This window comes from Caretta caretta, chromosome 4 (assembly GCF_965140235.1).
Source record: "Caretta caretta isolate rCarCar2 chromosome 4, rCarCar1.hap1, whole genome shotgun sequence".
Lineage (NCBI taxonomy): Eukaryota > Metazoa > Chordata > Testudines > Cheloniidae > Caretta > Caretta caretta.
Genome location: NC_134209.1, coordinates 67,897,888 through 67,918,192, shown reverse-complemented (window position 1 = coordinate 67,918,192; position 20,305 = coordinate 67,897,888). Strand labels below are relative to the sequence as shown.

Below are 20,305 nucleotides of genomic sequence, written 5' to 3'. Positions count from 1 at the left end.
AAAGGAAGACTTTGGAAAAATTAATGACTGTTAAAATACACTAAATATTCATAAGCAGGGTAGAACTTAGATGTTAAGAAAAACTGAAAATGATGACAGAATAGAAAAGTAGAGGCAGCTTAATTTGTACCCAATACTCAATATCCAAGTTGGTTTGTTCTCTTACCTGCTTCCCATCTAGTGTTACAAGTCTCTTGACAATGCCTGAATCTAACTTAATGGCTTCTGTGATGTCAGTCAAAACCTGTTCAAAGGAATGAGCAGTCTTTTTATTCAGCAGAATTCTCACAGCTTTCCGTGGCTTCACTCCACTCCGAATAACAGTCACCAGTTTGGGTTTAATGAAATCTTTACTCTCCTTTACTTCGCTTTTCATAGATGTCAGAGATGTCAAGGATCGAGCAGACCCAGTCTTAATATTCACAGACCAGTTTGGATTGACATTCTTGGTATAATCAACTTTGCGATATGGTTCATTGGATGCGCATACATAACTTTCACCTGAAGAAAAAAAAATAAGAAAGACATTGTGATTAAGGGTTTTATGTTAAGCAGATTGGAGAATATATGGAATAGTTGAACAAACTGACAATTTGTCTGAAGCAGCGCTATGTGTTTGGTTTCCAATACAATCCACCTGTCCAATTGACTCCAATGTAAACCACAGTGATATGCTAGAGTAGAGGGCCTCACGAGCCCCTTGTTAAAAAGTCTGCTAACCCAAACTGAAGGGAGAGTTGGAGAGATTTCTCATTCTCTCGGAGCTCCTTTTCTATATTATCTCTGCAAAATATTACATTTGTGGGGCTCACAAAAACCACCACCCTCCCCTCATCCCACCCTGTAGAACATACCCAATAGGATGAACTGGGCTTTCCTACAGAGACAAGTTGTACACTGATATTTTAGTAATATACTAGATAATTTTCAGGAGAAAACATTTAAGAATTTGCAGAAAAAGTGTACATCAATATTAGTTACCTTGCTTTGTGATGTTGCCTCCCTACCACCTCAGGTTATTGGAAACATTTTAAATATTTAAATAGGAAAACAAATTAATAGATTATCTAGTCCTTCCTCCCTCTCTTGAAGCCCAAACACTCTAGGCTTTGTGGTTAGGGGGGAATTTTATAAAAGCCTCTAGTTAAAACATTGACAGCATATGGCCTGTAAAATATGTATACCCTACTCTTTAAGGCAATAAATGCAAAGAAAGCCCAGCAGTTTCCAGAATTTCAATCATCTTTAATCATTCATGGGGGAAAAAAACCCATATATGCTGTATATATGACTCTTATGCAAACTAACAGAAAAGCAGTGTCACATGGCTGACAGAATTTTGTTGGATCATTTCACACACCAGAGAAATGGAAAAACTGCTGGAGGGAGTTATAAAGTAACAGCAACAGAACTCTAGACTGAATAATGATAATTCTCTGGGGTTGTATTAGTATGCTAAATTAACACTGGATACAGAACAGCCAGTTTTCAGTAGATCTATTCAAAAGGTTTCAGAATATTCTGTGCTAAAACCTAGGTTTTAAATTTGCTCCCAATGGGCCTTTTTCTAATTTGAAATGAACATGCAACCTATAATAAAATGTTTGTAAACGTTTAATCTAGTTTTATTAATAAATGATGACTGATAATCATGATACATGTAGAGAATTCAAAAGTGAAGAAAACTAGATACATGATGTTACACTTTGCATAAGCGTGTTAGCATATCCATAGTTAACTAATTTCCATTACAAAACCCTCTTCTTTGCTCCTCTATAACTTTGATTCAAAAAAACAAAACAAAAACAAAAAAACCTGACCTGGCCTGAAAGTTGCATTGGTTTACCCTAATAGCAAAAGAAACTGTAAATTTCCTTCACAGGTTGCAGAAACCTGCAGATTGCCTTTGAGTTACTATGATATGAAATTTATTTGTTTTCTTAATCTAGTCGAAGTGACTTTTCCCTTTCTAGTTTACTATATATCTAAATCTCCCAGGAAGCTTATTTAACTTGCTATATTTGAAGAAAATAAATTAGTTATTTTTGTTCTGGATAATTTGAAACCCAGTTCTGCTTATTGATGTCATTGGGAATTGATCCCATTGAGGTCAACAGGAACATATCAGACACTGTGCATTGGCAGATTGCAGTTTAGAGTCCTTTTATAGCTGACAGTTTGAAAATCTCTGTTAATACCAAAAGGTGTTATATACGATATTTCATACTAAAAGGATAAGACAGAGTCAATGTCTGCAGTGTGTCTATGAAATGTATCAGTTGGAGATATTTAATACATAGGCTTGGATTTCACTATACACACACACAAAAAATATTTTCATTGATAATCATCAAAATTTACAGATAGTCAAGGAAAATTGTTTCTTGAGAACGTAGAGTTTAAAAAATATTTACTTTGTATACTTTGATATATGATGTTGACAATTTGTGCTTTAAGGGTTATAAAGCTTTAACTTTTTGAATCTCAACATCTATTATCATTAAATAATTATCTAACCCAGCCCCATTAACCGTCTATACCGAAAGAAGGATAGGAGACTCTTGATATGGATTTAATCAGGCCACAACTTTATTATTAGATGTCTGGGAGTACTCGGCAGATAAAAGTCTACAGTGCAGGCAACTCCATGATCATCCAAATAACTACCCGGGGCTTCCACGAGCCCCCACTTCATTTTCCATCCAGGTCCTCCAGTCAACCCATTGCTGGGACCTTACCATCCACTCCCCATCCCTACCCCCTAGGAGGGTTACAGTAGGCTATAAGAAAGGGGAGGTTGGTTCCTTGTCGTATCATTCATAGGAGCCCCAATATCCCACACATACACGTCACAGACTGTAAAATAAGCCCTTCTCCATGAAATCTGATCTTCCCCTTGCTGTGGGGAGCACCCCAGACAGGGGACTCCTAGCTGCAAGTCCCTACCAGGCTGGGGAGGGACAGGACTTGTCCTTCTCCTACATGGCCACTCTCAGGGGTAGATCAGACCCACATCTGAGTGCATCCCCCTGCTGCAGGAAGCTCCAGTGATGGGCCTCAAAGGTTCCTGCAGCTAGAGGTGGTTTTGGATGTGGGTCCAATCTCCCCCTGCTGCTGGGAGTGCCCCAGCCGGGGGGCTCCTAGCTGTGAGTCCCCGCTGCCAGAAAAGGGAGCCCCACAGTCACAACACTCAAATTTCAGATGTAAAAGTCTGAACACGTGAAATTGACCAATTTTAAAGCCCTCTGGCCATGGAATTGATCAAAATGGACCATGAATTTGATAGGGCCCTCGCCATTGGTACTAGGGCTTATGCACATCAATTATCAGAATATCTTGCAAACATCTCCGGTGGCCATAGATGGTGAGGGCTCTGAGTTACTACAGTGAATTCTTTCCCCATTGTCAGCCCGGTGGGTCCTGCAGACATGCTCAGGCCCTAACTGATCACCATATTTGGGGGTCAGGAATTTTCCCCCAGGTCAGATTGACAGAGACCATGGGGGTTCTTCATTTTCTTCTGCAGCATGGGACACAGGTCACTTGCTGGTTTGAATTAGAGTAAAAGATGGATTCTCTGTAACTTGAAGTCTTTAAATCATGATTTGAAGGTTTCAGTAACTCAGCCAGAGGTTATAGATCTACCATTGGAGTGAGGTTCTGTGGCCTGATATGTGCAGGAGATCAGGCTAGATGATCACAATGGTCCCTTCTGGACTTAAAGCCTATGAGTCTATAAGAATCCCCATGCCTCTACGTCCAACAAGCACAGCTTGGTTGCAGGAAAGAATCTGGCCCATTCTCTTCATTTTTCTGTATGATTAGTTCATCATTTGAATACCTGCATGGAGCTTCCACTGATTTTAATGAGAACAAAGTGTGCATATCAGAGGGCAGATCTGGACTCTGATATAACAAGAGTTTTAAACTAAGTGGTCATATCAATTTTCTGGCAAGATCACATCACTGTTTTACCCATCATAAAGAAATTTGTGAACTAGTTTAAGAATTATCATTCTCTTCCAGCAATATTTTCACATTAAGTTTGCAGAAACTACTAAGTCTTTACTCTACTAGATTCAGGGGTACATACTTATTTTCTGCTAGACTCCTATTGTGCTATAAGGCTACTCTGTCTCTAAATATTGGATTGCCAAATAGAAACGCCCAGTGATTTGGGAGATCTATCTTAACCCTTGCCAATAAGCTTATTAAAATTATAGATGCCAAGCAGCTAAAGGAAAACACACTTCTAAATGAGCTGTAAAAACAGATGTTAGCAGATAAAAAACACACTCTCCCATGGTTAAGTTACAGAACTACATTTTTTACAGACCAATTTTTTTTTCTTGAAGCTGTTTTAAAAGGAGCAGTTTTCTTTGTGAAATTGCTGAGGAAGGGGCAGAGTATAGTGGGACAAAAGGAAATATTAATATTTTGCATGAAAGGGAATGTTTTGAATGATTAAAGCAGAACCCAGGAATCCCAATTACCAGTTTTCTACTCTCAGTTCAGCAAACTTTTTACTATGTAATCTTGGGTAAGTCACTTGGGGCAGCATTTTCAAATTTTAGTAACTTAAAATCAATATTTAGGCACTTAATCTGTGGCTTGTTTTTCAGAAGTGAACTGTCTCCCGTTCACCTTCTGTGGAAGAAGGAAAAATAATCTGCCATTCATTTACGTGCCTAACTTTAGGCATGCAAGTTGAAAAATATTTTATTAGCCACATTTGGGTTCAGTTCACCTAACATTTTTTAATTTTCTACCAACTTTTTATATGAAGGAACTTATCCTTAACTGAATAACATCATAGAGTAGATACCTTGTAACCATTACAGAAATACTAATATTTCCAATATCCCAAAAGTGTTATTACATAAAACCATTGAAATCAGCAACCTCTGGGGTAAAGTACATCAAGCAGCTATATAACTCTTGCACTACAGTGCCACAAGAAGGGAAAATTCTTAGAAGTAGTGCCATGAGATCTTCACAAATGTACCAAAAGCAGATAGAACTTTAGTGATTACAGTTTCACCCAAAAAGCTTTTATTTTCTAAATCACTTGGAATTTGAGTGACAGATGCTTTGAAGAAAGATAGAGGTTTTGATATTAATGTGGGTTAATCCAATAGGAAAGGAGGAAGGGCCTTTGGCTACAAAATGCTAATTCACGTGATATTTGCTTCCTTTCAATAACATTCATGTATCCAATGCTAAAAAATAAACAAAAGTCATAGTTAAGCCTGATGGCCAAGGCTTAAATTAAAGAGGCTGGAGGAAAGAAAATGGGACAGAAACAGGTTCCCTCGTTGAAATCCATGTATTAGTTTTTATAATGTAATTAAAGGACAACAGAACAGAAAGGGACTTCCTGTTCTTAGAATGTTTACCATTATAGATCTTCCCAGTGCTACCTCAACATTGCCATTTCAGATGCTCATCATTACAGGATATTTTATTTACAGGATACGCTAGTTAATGTGACACACAGTTTATCAGATTTATAATGGAATACCCGTCACAACAGTGAGAGTCCTCCTATAATATTTTAAATATATATTAATCTACCAGAACAATGAAATTTTTTTTTTAATCAGATCCTTTTTCGCAGGTCTGAATAAGGCCAAGTCTCTTGAAAATCTGGGGAAGTCATGGGGTCTATTTACTAAGATTTTTTTCTGAGAAGGTGGGTCAAGTTGGGGCGTTAGGATTTTCTTCCTTTGATAGAAAGGGGCAGGGAGGTATTTTTAATGAAAATTGTAAGGAGTTACAGAATCCATTTCAGATTGTGTAAAATTCAATATTTTAGCTCTACTCCATTTCAAAACACAGGCTGCATACAGGTTCATGAATTTGAAAGAATAGCCGACATACACAGGCAAAAACTGGCATAGATCACTGTCATAAATATAAAGGGAAGGGTAAACACCTTTAAAATCCCTCCTGGCCAGAGGAAAAAACCCTTTCACCTGTAAAGGGTTAAGAAGCTAGGATAACCTCGCTGGCACCTGACCAAAATGACCAATGAGGAGACAAGATACTTTCAAAGCTGGAGGGGGGAAGAAACAAAGGCCCTCTCTGTCTGTGTGATGCTTTTGCCAGGAACAGAACAGGAATGGAGTCTTAGAACTTAGTAAGTAATCTAGTTAGATATGCGTTAGATTCTGTTTTGTTTAAATGGGTGATAAAATAAGCTGTGCTGAATGGAATGTATATTCCTGGTTTTGTGTCTTTTTGTAACTTAAGGTTTTGCCTAGAGGGATTCTCTATGTTTTGAATCCGATTACCCTGTAAGGTACTTACCATCCTGATTTTACAGAGGTGATCCTTTTACTTTTTTCTTCAATTAAAATTCTTCTTTTAAGAACCTGATTGCTTTTTCACTGTTCTTAAGATCCAAGGGTTTGGGTCTGTGTTCACCTATGCAAATTGGTGAGGATTTTTATCAAGCCTTCCCCAGGAAAAGGGGTGTCGGATTTGGGGAGGATTTTGGGGGGAAAGAAGTTTCCAAGCGGGCTCTTTCCCAGTTATATATCTGTTTGACGCTTGGTGGTGGCAGTAATAAAGTCCAAGGGCAAAAAGGTAAAATAGTTTGTACCTTGGGGAAGTTTTAACCTAAGCTAGTAAAAATAAGCTTAGGGGGTTTTCATGCAGGTCCCCACATCTGTATCCTAGAGTTCAAAGTGGGGAAGGAACCTTGACAATCACGAACACTGATCTGACAAGCAGTTTGATACACGACAGACTTATTATTTGGTCACCTTAGTGTATTACAGATATTTGTCAATTGTTTCAGTTCTATGCCTGCTTTCTTATGCTATTTATGGTAGCGTCTCTTCACGTGGGTACAGATTGGGCTACCACACTTGCATGCCTGCACATCTGGCAAAATCAAAGATAAGAGCAGAAGAGAGAAATGACTATTTAAAAATGGAAAAAAACCCTCTCATTCTCTCTTTAAAATAAATGAGTGAGTGTGTGCTTGGTTAAGTAATTTAAGAGACAAGGATTGAAATCTTGGCTCCATTGAGAGTTCAATGACAAAACTTCCATTGACTTCCATGGGGCCAGGATTTCATCCAAGGTTCCTAAATACCATCAGAGACCTTGCTAAATGTTCTGATAGTTGGTATAATTAAAGATCATTAAGACACCATTTTGCATGTTCTGATGGGTTATGCATGGAACTGGGAGCCAGGAACTCTCAAACAATAATCTTGGATCTGCCACTGATTTGCTTGGACAAACCAGCAGGTTACGTGTGCTAGCAGAAGTGCAAATTGCAACCCCTCACTCCAGCAATGAGTGCTGCCCTGCAAATAGGATTCACTTCAGCAGGAGGACAGATGGAATTTCTAAAAGACAGCACAAACTCTAGTACTCTTCACCCATTTCCCACATCTGTAAAATAAGAAAGAACACTACCATCCAGATAGGGAAGCATTAATTTTTGAGCAACATTCTACGAACACCATGTATTCTAGCAAGGTCACTCTCCTGTGTTAAGAACCTTTTTGTCTCTGTAGCTTTCTTTTGCGGAAAGAGTAGGACTTGCCTGAAAGCATTTTACATTATGTGATCACTGATCACTCTGTATGTATAAAACCAGTGAATTTGATATGTTGCTATATTTACCATTACACCAACGGATTTTAAATCCATTTGAACTCAAAAGAGTTTTGATTTCCTGAACAACAAAAAATCCTCTGATTAGCTCCCACTAAATACAAACATTGATGTGTAGAAATATTTCCCTCCAGGGTTACATTCTATATTTAAACCCATATTAATGAAATAGTTTCTATATATCATTCAACACAATGTAACATGCATAAAAGTGCAATTCCAGCCTGATAGAACATAAGTTTAGCTGCTTTTTCAACCTTCCTATAGAAGGTTTTCCCATTTCAGCTGTGTATACATATCATCTAAACTGGAGATGAAGGGCCAGATATGAAGCCCACAGAAATCATGGGAATCCTTTGGATCAGACCCTAAGTTTCAAAGTCACTCATAAACGTATCATCCCTAGAGGATTAGCGTGATTCCACATACATATAGTAGCTGTATTTCCAAGTATATAAACATGCTGTTGACTTTAATATGTAAGGAACTTTACATTGCTCTACATTTTGAAATACTTTTAAGCTAATGCATAACAACCTCAAATGGCATATACATATAGCAATTGCCTTGCTAAAAATACAAGGCAGGAGTCTTTTCAAGCTGTGGGACAGGAGACTGGTTAAGAATTTTTTCTTGTTTCTTCAAAATATTGTTGATAACATAATTTCTCTCACTAGCTGAGTGTCCTGCTCCAGCTCCTGCTGCTGTCAGGCTGGTGGAATGGGGAAGGGATGAGGAACAAGGGAACTTGGTGGCCTCTCCCAGTGCCAGAGGTGGAGGGGAAGGATGCCATACCAGGTCACTCACTCTTCAGGGGCAAATACATATGCAACCCCTTGGGAGGTAGTTCCTGCCTACCCACACAGGCTCTTGCGCCTGCGTGCTGGTGATTGCGCCAGGACCAGAGGAACCTGTGGCCTGTGAATGATTCTGGGGGATCCCAGGGACAGGAGCATGAGGAGAGGTGCACAGCATGGATGTCTGCATCCAGTTGGGGCCACCTTCCTGGAGCATGTCCCAAGCAGGGGATGCTCACAGGCCAGGGAGCAGTTGGGCACCTAGCCAGGATGGACTCCCTGACCCTACAGCCACAGAAATACTCTTTCTTAGAAAAATGTGGTGCGTATGGCACATCACTCTCCAAAGGGGGGGCACAGCGAAACAAACAAAAACTGGGAACCTCTGATGTACAACATTGGTATTCAGCATAAATCCATCAACTCTCCAGATATTAGATTGTAATATGAAATTGGTTATGTAGATATTACATGGTTGTTTACAAATATAAAAAAGTGAACTATACTCTGATGAAAAGGAAAATTTCATTAAGCAATAAGAGGCGTATTAGGTAGAAATAATATGAGCGCTACTGAAGTAGGTTACGGTCTGGCTTCTGTAACCAGCCAAACTATTCTGCAGGAAGCTCAGCCAGGCTGCAGAACTATTTTGTCAGAAGTATGAAAGCGCCTCACAAGTTGGCATTCTAATATCAATGGGGCATATGTAAAATACAGAGATTTAGAATAGTGTTTACAGCAATCAAGAAGTGACATCTTTTCTGTGCAGAAATCCTCCTGGTGAACATCTGTTGACATTTTGGATCATTATACAATCAACAAATAATTTAACTGGTTTCTTACTCTCTGCCTCAGAGTTTGGAGTGTTACACATGAAGAAGAAATGTTACCTGCCTGTAAAACCCAAATTCCTAAGTAGTTTGCCCTTGGGTTGGGAAACTAAAAATTTTCCCAACATTGTATTCTTCACAGAAAAACCGGTCACAACCTAACCCAAGGCTTTGGGATCAAGGCTCAAACTTTTGAGGAATAGTTTTCAGAGCAACCTACAAAATCTCAGGGCATTTGGCTGTGCAGCTGTAAAAACTGATACTGCACAGATTAGAGAAAAAATGAGAGAGATGGGTCCTGTCCTTATGATTATCAAGAGAGTTCTTGAGACCAACTATTTTCTGCCTTCATGTAAAATTGGGATATATGATTTTTTTTTATTTTAAGCAGATATACTTATTAAATATATCCTTATAATTAATAAATACTTTATAATATATTTATATCTGGCTATGTAAATATTCTGACTTCATGAAATGAAGAAAAAAAACAATCTTGAACAGCACCACAAAATAAAAATGTGACTTATGATTATACATGTTCATGAGGAAAGTAGTTGCCAAATATCTCAGTGCCTTTCATGGCATGAACATTATACATCACAGCCAACTGGCTACACATTTAAGAAGCAAGCCAAAAGTGTTCTGATGTCTCATGATCAAAAACACAGGTTGCCAAAGGAAGAGTTACAGATATTCCATTTAAACCTCGCCATTCTGAACCTTACAGTTCAGCCTTACAGTTCTAGATTCCCCCAGACTTCAATACAAGTTTTACTCTAGTAATAACAGCAAAATCTGACCCTCTGTATTCACAAGATATGATGATCCCATTCAGCTATCTCAGTTCAGAATAGACGTAATGCAGTTCACTGTACTTCCTGGAGCGTCAATGAGTTTATCTTGGGATTGTTGAAGTGTCTTAGAGGCCTCAGGATAAAATGCTTACAGTAAGTGCTTTGCCATACTTCCTATATGTTGGAAGCTGCACAACAATCTAGTGGGAAACGAAGTATGAACCAGCATCCACTATCACAAGATGCTTCCATCTAGTTCTCCTAGACACCATAAGTTGTCTCCAATTTTACACATACTAATATTTAATAGCTTTCCTCTTTCCTGACCCCGAATTACAGTAAAAACAACAATGATCAAGTAATAAATAAAGTTATGATGGAAATTTTAACTACACAAAGTTCAGGGAATTCAAGAAATGCATGGGCCAGATTCAGTTTACACCAGATTTACACTCATTTACACCAGATGTACATTAAGGTAACTGAGATCAGAATCTTTTTTCATAATTTCGAGAACCTCATAGTTCAGTTTCCTTTTTAAATGCCGTTAAAACTTCAACCATAATATTGCAATAATGGAGCTTTTCATGCTTCTCTTCCTTGGTTATAAATATCCCTTATTTTAAATCATCACATGAGATTCAAGACTGAACTGCTCCAGATATAGAGCAAAGGCTAGTCCATTTACTCAAATATTAGACAAACAAAAGTTATCTGTGTTTATTTGAATGCGTGTCTATATATGAAAAAAATTAGATATGAATATGTGAATACCCATACTTAAATTGATAAGCTACATTGTGTATGTGCAGTCTACTATTTTCAAATGCTTACAACATTTCTCAATAAGTAATCTTTTTTCTCTCAAAGTCCATAAAGTTTACATTCCTGACTGAGGATTAAGTACATGCTAAATTTTTAAAACAAAAAAGCTTGAGTTCTCAGAATGCCAACACATGGAGAGAATATGGAGGCCCAGATTCACCAAGGGCCTTAGGTGTTTAAACCTCTGATTTAATCACTTCAATTCCAGTGTTACACTTCACTGTGATTCACAAAACTCCTGCTCAGCTGCCGCTTAACCCTGCAGGCACCTAAATTGACTCAGTGCCTAAATTTTCAGGGTAAAAAAGTTCCCTGGACACCTAATTTAGGCTACGTCTACACTAGAGACCTTACAGCGGCAGAACTGTACCACTGCAGCTGCGCCACCATAAATTCTCCCACGTTGCCACTCTATGCTGACAGGAGAGAGCTCTCCCATTGGCATAATTAAACCAACCCCCACAAGCGGTGGCAGCTATGTTGGTGGGAGAACATCTCAATCTCTCTTATTTAAGTATTTATACACAGTGGAATAGCTTCAAAAGTCATTGGGCCAGAGAGTGAATGACTGTAGAGTTCAGTAGTTAGGGCATCCACTTCAGCGGTCAGGGCATCCACTTCAGCAGTCCAAGACCCAGAGCCCACTCCCCTTACTTCAATCACTCTTTGTTGTTACAAAGTGAAACAGCTTCAACAGGAGAAACTGAGGGAGAGTCAGGATGTTACATAGCTCGGTAGTCAGAGCACTCTTCTGCAGTGTTGGAGACCCCCTGTGCAAATCCTTTGTCTACATGAATAGAGTAGCTGAAGTCGAGGTACTTAGGTCTTCTTATCGCGGTATCTTCACTGCGGTAAGTCAATAGCTGACGCTCTCCCGTCAACTCTGCTTGCACTTCTCGTTCTGGTGGAGTACCAGAGTAGAAGGGAGAGTGCTCAGCGGTTGATTTATCGCGTCTATAGATGTGATAAATTGACCCCGCTGGATCGAACACTGCCCACCGATCCAGTGGGTAGACAAGCCCTTAAACACCTCTCTCTCTCTCTACGTATTGTATAGGCCAGGGAGTCTAGGTTTCTAACACAAGCTTTGTGGATCCCAGTTGTTGTTTCAGTGATTTTCCTAGCACCTAGAAGTTAGGTAATGCAGTGCCAAGTCCCTTTGTGGATTCAGGCCTAAGTTCAGGCAACAAAAGTGGCTAAACTAAAGTTATTGAAATTTTCAAATAATCTGCCTTTGAGCAGAGTACAATATGAAAAAGCATCCCAAAAGGCTATTTTTTCTGCAAACGTACAGACTCCTGAGATGTCAGCTTATAGATAAGCAGCATTTTCAGTCTAACGATAGCATTAGGTTAAAAAAACCTATGTGCACTCCTGGGAGATGACAATATGAGAGGTGTAGGAGACAAGTGTATTCTACTCAATCTCTGAACAGTAGATTTGGAACAAGAGTCTTGGGTTGAGATATGGCCCTTGGTCTGCCTTTGTGAGGTTAATGGGCTTCTATTATATCCTGAGGCTGAGATAAAGTGCCCTGCTTCTCAGTGAGAAACTACACAACAGAGTAGAATAGCTATCACAGTTATGAGTGTCCCTAGACAAAGAGCCACTAGACCATCAGTCCCCATTTTTTACAAGCGTGCCACTTCGAGGCACATAGGTCAAAGCAGGCATCTGGTTGCCCTTCATGTTTCAGTCTCATAAGCCTCAGCTCATTCTCACAGCATCCATTACTTCTTATAAGCATGCAGACAGTTCCCTGTTCAAACTCTTTCTGCCTGACTCTTTCGTAGTGTGAGATACTACTGATGACTATTCCCTCTGATCTTTCAATTTAAAGAATCATTAGAGAGTATCCTTTCTGTGCTTCATACCACAAGGAGAAGAGATTTCCAAAGCACTGGTAAACTTCATTTTCCTTCCTTCCTGATTTCTTAGGTCCTTGGACAACCTACAAATGATCATGCTCTTGTCCTCAAGCTACTTAAACTCCTCAGATACATACCCTTTGAGAAGCTAGGATGCCATGCTTACTCATTGTCACCAACTCCTTTCTCTGCTTGTCCCTGCTCTCACCTTCCATTTTGTAAGGGGGTACAGATGAGAGTTTTCTGAAAGGCAGGATTAAGGCCACAGGTTATCAAACTTGCTGATTCTATCATTTGGCTTATCCACAAGAAGTAAACACCTACCCTGAGAGACACTCCCATAAACTACAATTTTTTCCTACTAAGGCGATCTTGCAAATACAGACTTACACAGCTGCCACTCTGAAACCTAACATTTCCTATGTAAACTGAAAACACTGCATCTCTCTAAGACAGTTAACATATATTTGAGAGATGCAAAATATTTTAGAAGCATTGTTTAAAAAACAAACAAAACCAAAAAAAAAAACCTGCCTTCCTGTTTTATACCAGTGAGATCATCCCTGCCCTTCACGTTCTTTATGATTTCTGAGGTGCCCTGGCTTTTGGCTTCAATGCAAGAAGATAATTGTGCCTTTGGCAAGCAGTGAAGATACAAATTGCCAGCTGGTGCTAGCATCTGGTTGTTCTGGCACAAGGAAAGATATTCTTGACCTACTTGGTAAAAGCATACTTCAGTTATAATCTTGAGTACTTTAATAGGATTAACCTGATATTGCAGTAATAATATTCAAAAGCAGTAAGTACTTGGATCACACACTAATTGGTTCCCACCAACACTTTCTTTTTCACCCTGCTTAACATGAAACCGCTATCTCCTCAGGACAGATAAAACAATGTACTGGGACATTGCTCCCTGCCATGCAGAAAGACAGCCCTACTGAGAATCTTTCTACATCCTTCCAAAGGGCTTCCGTACATGTTCCTAGCATCCTTGACAACTTACAGTGTGTTGCCAATAGTGCTGACATATCACAAGAGGTTTAACTATAGCCGTTGAAAGAAAACACTACTAAGAGCAGAGCGCTAAAGATGCCCTATCACTTGCCACATCAGAATTCCTGTTTCATCAGTGATGAAGACCACTTTTTCCTGGTTCTTCCAGAAGTCCAAAATAATCTCCTGGTTAAGGCCAAGGAACCTCAATATTTTTCTAGTTCCAGAAAAATCTAAGTATGAGATCATGAGAGGTTGCATGACTAATAAAAAGTAAAACAGAAGATGCTAAAGAAACAGTCATGAACACCAGTTTCTGCCATTGTGAAGAACTATCTTGTGTTTCCACCCCATTCCTAGTGCCTGGACAACAGTGGTAATACAAAGTAATTTCAAGAATTAAAAAACTAGATACTTATCTAGACATCTCAGATATACCTCAGTTTCTGTAAACGAATCTTATGTCCCGCACTCAACCAATTAAGCATTGGGAGTGGAAAGGGAGAGAAAGTTTAAAAAAAAAAAGGTTGCTTCACTATGGCTATATAAAGGTGAAACATAAAAATGCACATGGGAATCCTGTTATCCCAATCCAAGAATATTTTGTTGGTGTAACACATAGCAAATGCGTACATCACATTTACAGCAGAAGGAAGGGGGAAATTTACACATACACACAATATCCTGCTGTGCTTAAACAAGGATAAATACTACAGAGGTTAGAAACATGGGTTTAGCAAGAGGGTGTATCCCAAATAAAATCTTATTCTCCCTATTCCCAACAGCTCATCACACTATGGATGAATTTGCCACGCACATTTGGGTCCTATATATTAAAAGGACACAGTCCTGCTTCCATTAACTCCAAGAAGCAGAAGCAGAACTTAAGAGATTCCTCTCTCTTCACGTTCTTTGCAGGTAGCCGAGTTGTCAAATTGACAATCCAGAGATAGTTACATCTATTGGAGCTGGGGACAGACCACTCTCTGTGGAATGTCCTCAGCATCTCTGATCCAGCAGAGCATGAGTTTGCATGCCCTTCAGGACATGATGCAAAGCATGTTTAACCAGACTTGTTGAAGGATGTGAAATTTTTAAGTGGCAGTTGTTAGGTTATATTTATTGCTGTGATGTGTGCTGTTGAATTTGTTTGTGGCTATAGATAAGTTATAGGCACTCTATATACATTAAAAAATAACAGATTGACTGATATTTTTTAAAATGTCAATAGAATTTCTTACTGTATGTGGCCAAACCCATAACAAAGTATGTAGTGTCTGAATTTAGCGGATTCAGAATATCATGACACAGGGTTTGATCAGCCAGTTCTTATATGCCAAACAGACATTTAACTGACAAACAGCAAATTTGCCTTAAAGTGCTCATCTGCACTGGATTGGTCTATTTCCAAGAGCTGTAAAGAGTGACTCAGAGCTGAGACAAGCTTAACACAGCACCTACTGGCTTGGTCACAGAGGCTGAGGGCTCTCTTTCAGCTCACCTGATACAGTGGCTGCTGCAGCCAACAAATCAGAACTCTTGTGGTTCCAAGTATCAGCTGAAGTAACGGGCAGGAAGTACAAACAGCTTGTCCTGCCAACAGAGACATGAAGGACTGAGGTAGGTGGCTACGCTGGCTGTGGTATGGTACCTGATGGTCAGGCACCATACACAAGAGCCTTCCACTGTATTTACAACATACACACCTCCACTAATGGTGTAGAGACAATTCAAGCCTACTGCCAACGTCCTCTGTTGATTTCCATTCGAGTCCGCTTAGTCAGAAGGGAAGAGCAAGTAAAGAATAAGTGTTTCTCCACAAACTGATGGAGTCCTGACCGCAAAGGAGGGTTTCTATGGGCTCTTATGGATGGTAGAGTCATTTTTTGTACTCTTCCCTGCCCCTGCATGCTTTCTGCCCCAGGGTTTGCTCTCCTCTATATGCATGGTAAACAGATCTATAACAGAAGCTAATGTTGGTGAAATTTGGTGTATACGCTAATTGGAGCATATGCTAATCCAATCATGATGCTGAAGGACTTTTTGAATATTCCTGTAAACTCTGTTGATCATGGATAAATGAGCAAATTATTGGGAATCTTTTTTCCTTTTATTCTACCGAGAGAACCATGAAAGTGATGCTTCAATAGCGGTATTATTGTTGTTGCTGTGCATCTGATGAATAGAGCAAAAGGGCACACTCAATGAGCATATAACAAGAGAGACACAGTGAGCCAAATGCTGGCATCATTTGCACCCTTAAAACCCCACTTAAGTTAATAAGACTGCAGAGGTATAGAAACAGAATTTGTCCTGATGAGTCTAACCAGTACATGGGAAAAAAAAAAAAAAAAGATACTATGGATGAAAGTTTATAATGATCCTGATAGGAATCAATCAGTTTTAATAATAACCGTACTAAAAGCCACCTACAACAGGCAATACCTCCTTCATGAAACCACTTTAATAAGCACCCAAAGTTTTTGGCATTAAATGTATTTAACTATTATTTAAAAGATTACTTTTACTAGGTCCCCATTTTGATGGTCTTCAAGGTGACCTAGACTAGGGATGGGAAAACTTCTTTTGTCTAATTTCATATTGACTTAAACATCTGAGGTGACATTCGGGCCACATTGACTTCAACAGGGCCAGGATTTCGCTCCTGGCATTTGAAAAAGAGTGACTCAAATGATACTGAAAATTCTGCGTAGACAAGACCATGAAAGAGAGACTACATGGAGAATAAAGTCCAATTCTTTAAAAAATGGAAAAAATGAGTAGAGAGCACGCAACTAATGAAAACAGTTTCAGTATATTTATGTATCATATGCAGAGCACCCACTTGTACCAGTCTGGCTATTGCACACCCAAATATGCAGCATAGGCACCTTTTAAGTAGAATTTTTTTTAACTGAATAGTCCCTTTTGTTTAAAAAGGAGATTGGAGGATGATTATGGGTGTTAAGTTATAGAGAAGGCTTGCAAAAACAAGGACTGGCCTGCAAGAACTCCACAAGATTCTCCTATCCCTGCTTAAGGCAAGAGCCATTGCCTTACAAATCAGAGAAGGAGTCTTCTTCAATAAGAGCAATGGCCCATATTTTTAAAATGTATTTAGGCACTTAGAATGCAGATGGCTGCCCAATGAGATTTTCAAAAGTGCCTCAGCTCCTAGCTCCCATAAATTTTAATGGGAATTAGGCACTTTCAATATTCCACTGGATGCCAACCTTTAAAACACCTTTAAAAGTTTGGCTCATCGTAAGTGTCACTGAAAGTCATTAGGGCCTTAGCCCTAAATCACTTCTGAAAAAGGGATTTACGCCTCCAGTTTGATCCATTAAATGCCAAAATATAAATATCAAGCCTCCTACAGGATGACTGTTTTCAGAGTATTTTACAATGCAAGAGCTTTCTCTTGTTCTGAACAAGCCTGCATCACTATAGGTGAAACAGCAATATTAACATAACAGTGTTACGGGAGTTAAATTAAAACATTTCCCTTCCCAAACAAATAAAAAGATATCTGGAATACATCCAGAAAATTTATTACTAATCCTACTGCTGAAACAAACTATCAAATAAACCACCACCACGGGGTGCCTCTGGGTAAGCCTCAGGGAAACACCAGTGAGAAAAGACTGGGGATAGGAAGGAAGGAGAATGGTGTAAGTAGGGGAATAAAAAATGGAGTTATAAACCTAGCTGTTCCACTGACTAGGCCTGTGGTTTTGGGCAAACCACTCAGCTTTTCTGTGCCTGTGTCCTCTTTGTGCCTCTAAAACAAGGTTAATACTTCCTTACCTGGAAGATGCATTAGTTTTTGTTTTTTAAACTGCCCTCTGCAGATGCAAAGGAGCCAAATTCCACCCAGTTACACCAGTGTAAATCCAGACTAATGCTGGATTGAAGCCAATGGCGTTAGAATTCAACCCTAAGTAACTACTCTTGTTAAGGTGCCTTGTGGGTTTAGACAGAAGAAAACGCAATGGGAGAATGCAAATGCCTTGTGGAGATGGGGTGGGACTGGGAAGGCACAACATGCTGGGGGAATAACAAGAGAAGGTGCCTTACAGGAATACAAGGTAAGAGGTCATACCAGCCTCAGCAATGCCCCTCTTAGGAGCCAGCCATCCTGTGCAGCCTGGACTTTACTCCTCAGCTCCTTCAGGTGTCTCTCTTACCTTCCACTAGCTCCTCCAGGCTGGTGAGTTTCCTGCTGCCATCAATGGTATAGATGATGCGGACCCCCTGGGGCAGGTTCACATTGTCCGACAGCGACCTGGTGAGTTCGATCAGGAGAGCATCGAAGGAGCGAAAGCGGTCGCTGGAAATGGCAAACACCAAGCCCTTGAAGTACCTGTCCCCATTGCGGTAGAACCGGGCTTTCTTTGCTTTCTTCTCCGAGCTGAGGGCCTGCAGCGTCCGCGTGCGGTAGAAGCTGCAGTGGGCGCTATGCGCGGGGCTTGGGATGAGCCCGTTCCCCTTGGGCCCGGAGCTGCTGCTGCAACTCGAGCCGGTCCCCGCTCTGCGGGCCCCCGAGCGCTGCTGCCTTTTGTCCCGCTCCTCAAAGTGCTCCAGCTCAATGCTCCTGTTGCTGGCCATTTATCGCTTTATTTATTGCACCCTCCCCCCTTCCAACAGCTAATCCCCCTGCTTTCCCCCCAGACTCCACTGAGCCGAGTCCCCAGAAACCTGCCGCTAAGCCGGGCTCAGGGCATGCAAATACAGCGCACACCTAATTTCGCATCACTCCGAGCCACCCCGCCTGGAAGGATCTGGCGAGAGAGCGGCGCCGACCCTGCTCAGTATTTACACCCCTGAGCGCCAACGTTGCCCTGGGGACTAACTGTCCTGCGGTGTGCTGATCTTTGCCCCCTCTTACGGCCCACATGCACCCTCTCACAGACGCATCCCTGCTGGCTGCCCAAGGAAAGCCTAACTCAGCATCTCGCGGCCACACGCAGCAGCAGCAGCAGCTAGGACACAGGGCACAAACTTCGGGAGGCTGAGGAGTTGCTGGCGGGGGCAGCCGCCTCACACAATAAAGAGGATGCGGCTAGCCATGATGTCCCCAATCAGGCCATTCTCTGCGGAGGAGGTGGGGGTGGGGAAGGCATGTCTCTCCCGCCCGCTCCCAGCGTCTCCCAATCCGGAATGCCCAGCTCCAATCGCCCACCACAGCGCGCCGGGAGCCCGCGGGGCTCGGATCACATGGGCGGACTGCAGGCAGGGGGATGCCTCGCGCGGTTACCGCGCATTCGCCGCTCGCCCACAAGGCGCAGAGGAGAGGCACAAATCCAGGCTCCTCCGGGAGCGGACAGCCCCCTCCCCAGCCCTGCAACAATCAGCCCCCGAGTCAGCGGCCCCGCCCTGCACGGCTCCAGCGGGTAGGAGCAGCAGCTGGGGAAGGCTGTAAGTGGAACTACCCTGTGAAAAAGCAAACGCCCGGCCCCCTAGCTTCCCTCCCCCCTACGCCTTTCTATACCGGCCACTTCTATAGCCCGGCGCACAGGATCCAACAGGAGGAGCGAGCTGCAGCGGCAACCCAGCCACTCCGCACTAATGGCAATGCAGCGTGTGAGGCAGGCGAGGGCTTCTCCCGGGTCCTAGACAGACACCATCTCCTGCCTTAATGAGCCCAGCTGGGTTTGAGCAAGAGCTGCCTGTTATCAACCCCATTGTAAGCAGCACTTAGGCTGCAGCTTATACCTAGGGCCCTACCAAATTCATCGCGGTGGACAACACCTCAGGGACCTCAGTGAATTCTGATCTTTTGTGTGTTTTTACTTTACACTAAAAGAAAAGGAGTACTTGTGGCACCTTAGAGACTAACCAATTTATTTGAGCATGAGCTTTCGTGAGCTACAGCTCACTTCATCACACTATACAGGTTTCACAGTTTTCAGAGTAACAGCTGTGTTAGTCTGTATTCGCAAAAAGAAAAGGAGTACTTGTGGCACCTTAGAGACTAACCAATTGATTTGAGCATGAGCTTTCCTGAGCTACAGCTCACTTCATCGGATGCATACTGTGGAAACTGCAGAAGACATTATATACACAGAGACCATGAAACAATACCTCCTCCCACCCCACTCTCCTGCTGGTAATAGCTTATCTAAAGTGATCATCAAGTTGGGCCGTTTCCAGCACAAATCCAGGTTTTCTCACCCTCCGCCCCCCCCCACACACACACACACAAACTCACTCTCCTGCTGGTGATAGCCCATCCAAAGTGACCACTCTCTTCACAATGTGTATTGTTGGGAACACTGGGGCATGGCCACTAGGTAACTCGAGGGGATGGAAGACCACGAGTGTGCCGGCAACAGTATGATAATCAAGGTGGGCCATTTCCAGCACAAATCCAGGTTTTCTCACCCCCCCACCCCCCTTCAAAAACCACACACACAAACTCACTCTCCTGCTGGTAATAGCTTATCCAAAGTGACCACTCTCCTCACAATGTGTATGAAAATCAAGATGGGCCATTTCCAGCACAAATACAGTGTTTCTTCAACTGGGAGGGCCTGACCCAAACGGCAGTTGCAGATGGG

The 20,305-nt window shown here is 41.4% G+C and overlaps 1 protein-coding gene across 4 annotated transcripts in view; it reads right to left on the bottom strand.

Moving 5' to 3' along the window:
* Nucleotides 1-19,279, bottom strand: part of LOC125635697 (serine/threonine-protein kinase DCLK2) — a 144,992-nt gene extending 125,713 nt beyond the window's left edge. For 2 of the 4 annotated variants that reach the window (XM_075127728.1, XM_075127731.1), the window contains exons 1-2: nt 17,933-19,278; nt 167-501 (exon numbers count right to left, since the gene is read on the bottom strand). In XM_075127728.1, the coding sequence (XP_074983829.1) occupies nt 167-501; nt 17,933-18,353 (756 nt within the window). In that variant the 5' untranslated portion in view covers nt 18,354-19,278. Of the gene's footprint in view, nt 1-166; nt 502-17,932 lie in introns of all 4 variants that reach the window. The other 2 variants (XM_075127730.1, XM_075127729.1) reach the window with 2 other exon arrangements.
* Between the last annotated feature and the right edge of the window lie 1,026 nt (nt 19,280-20,305).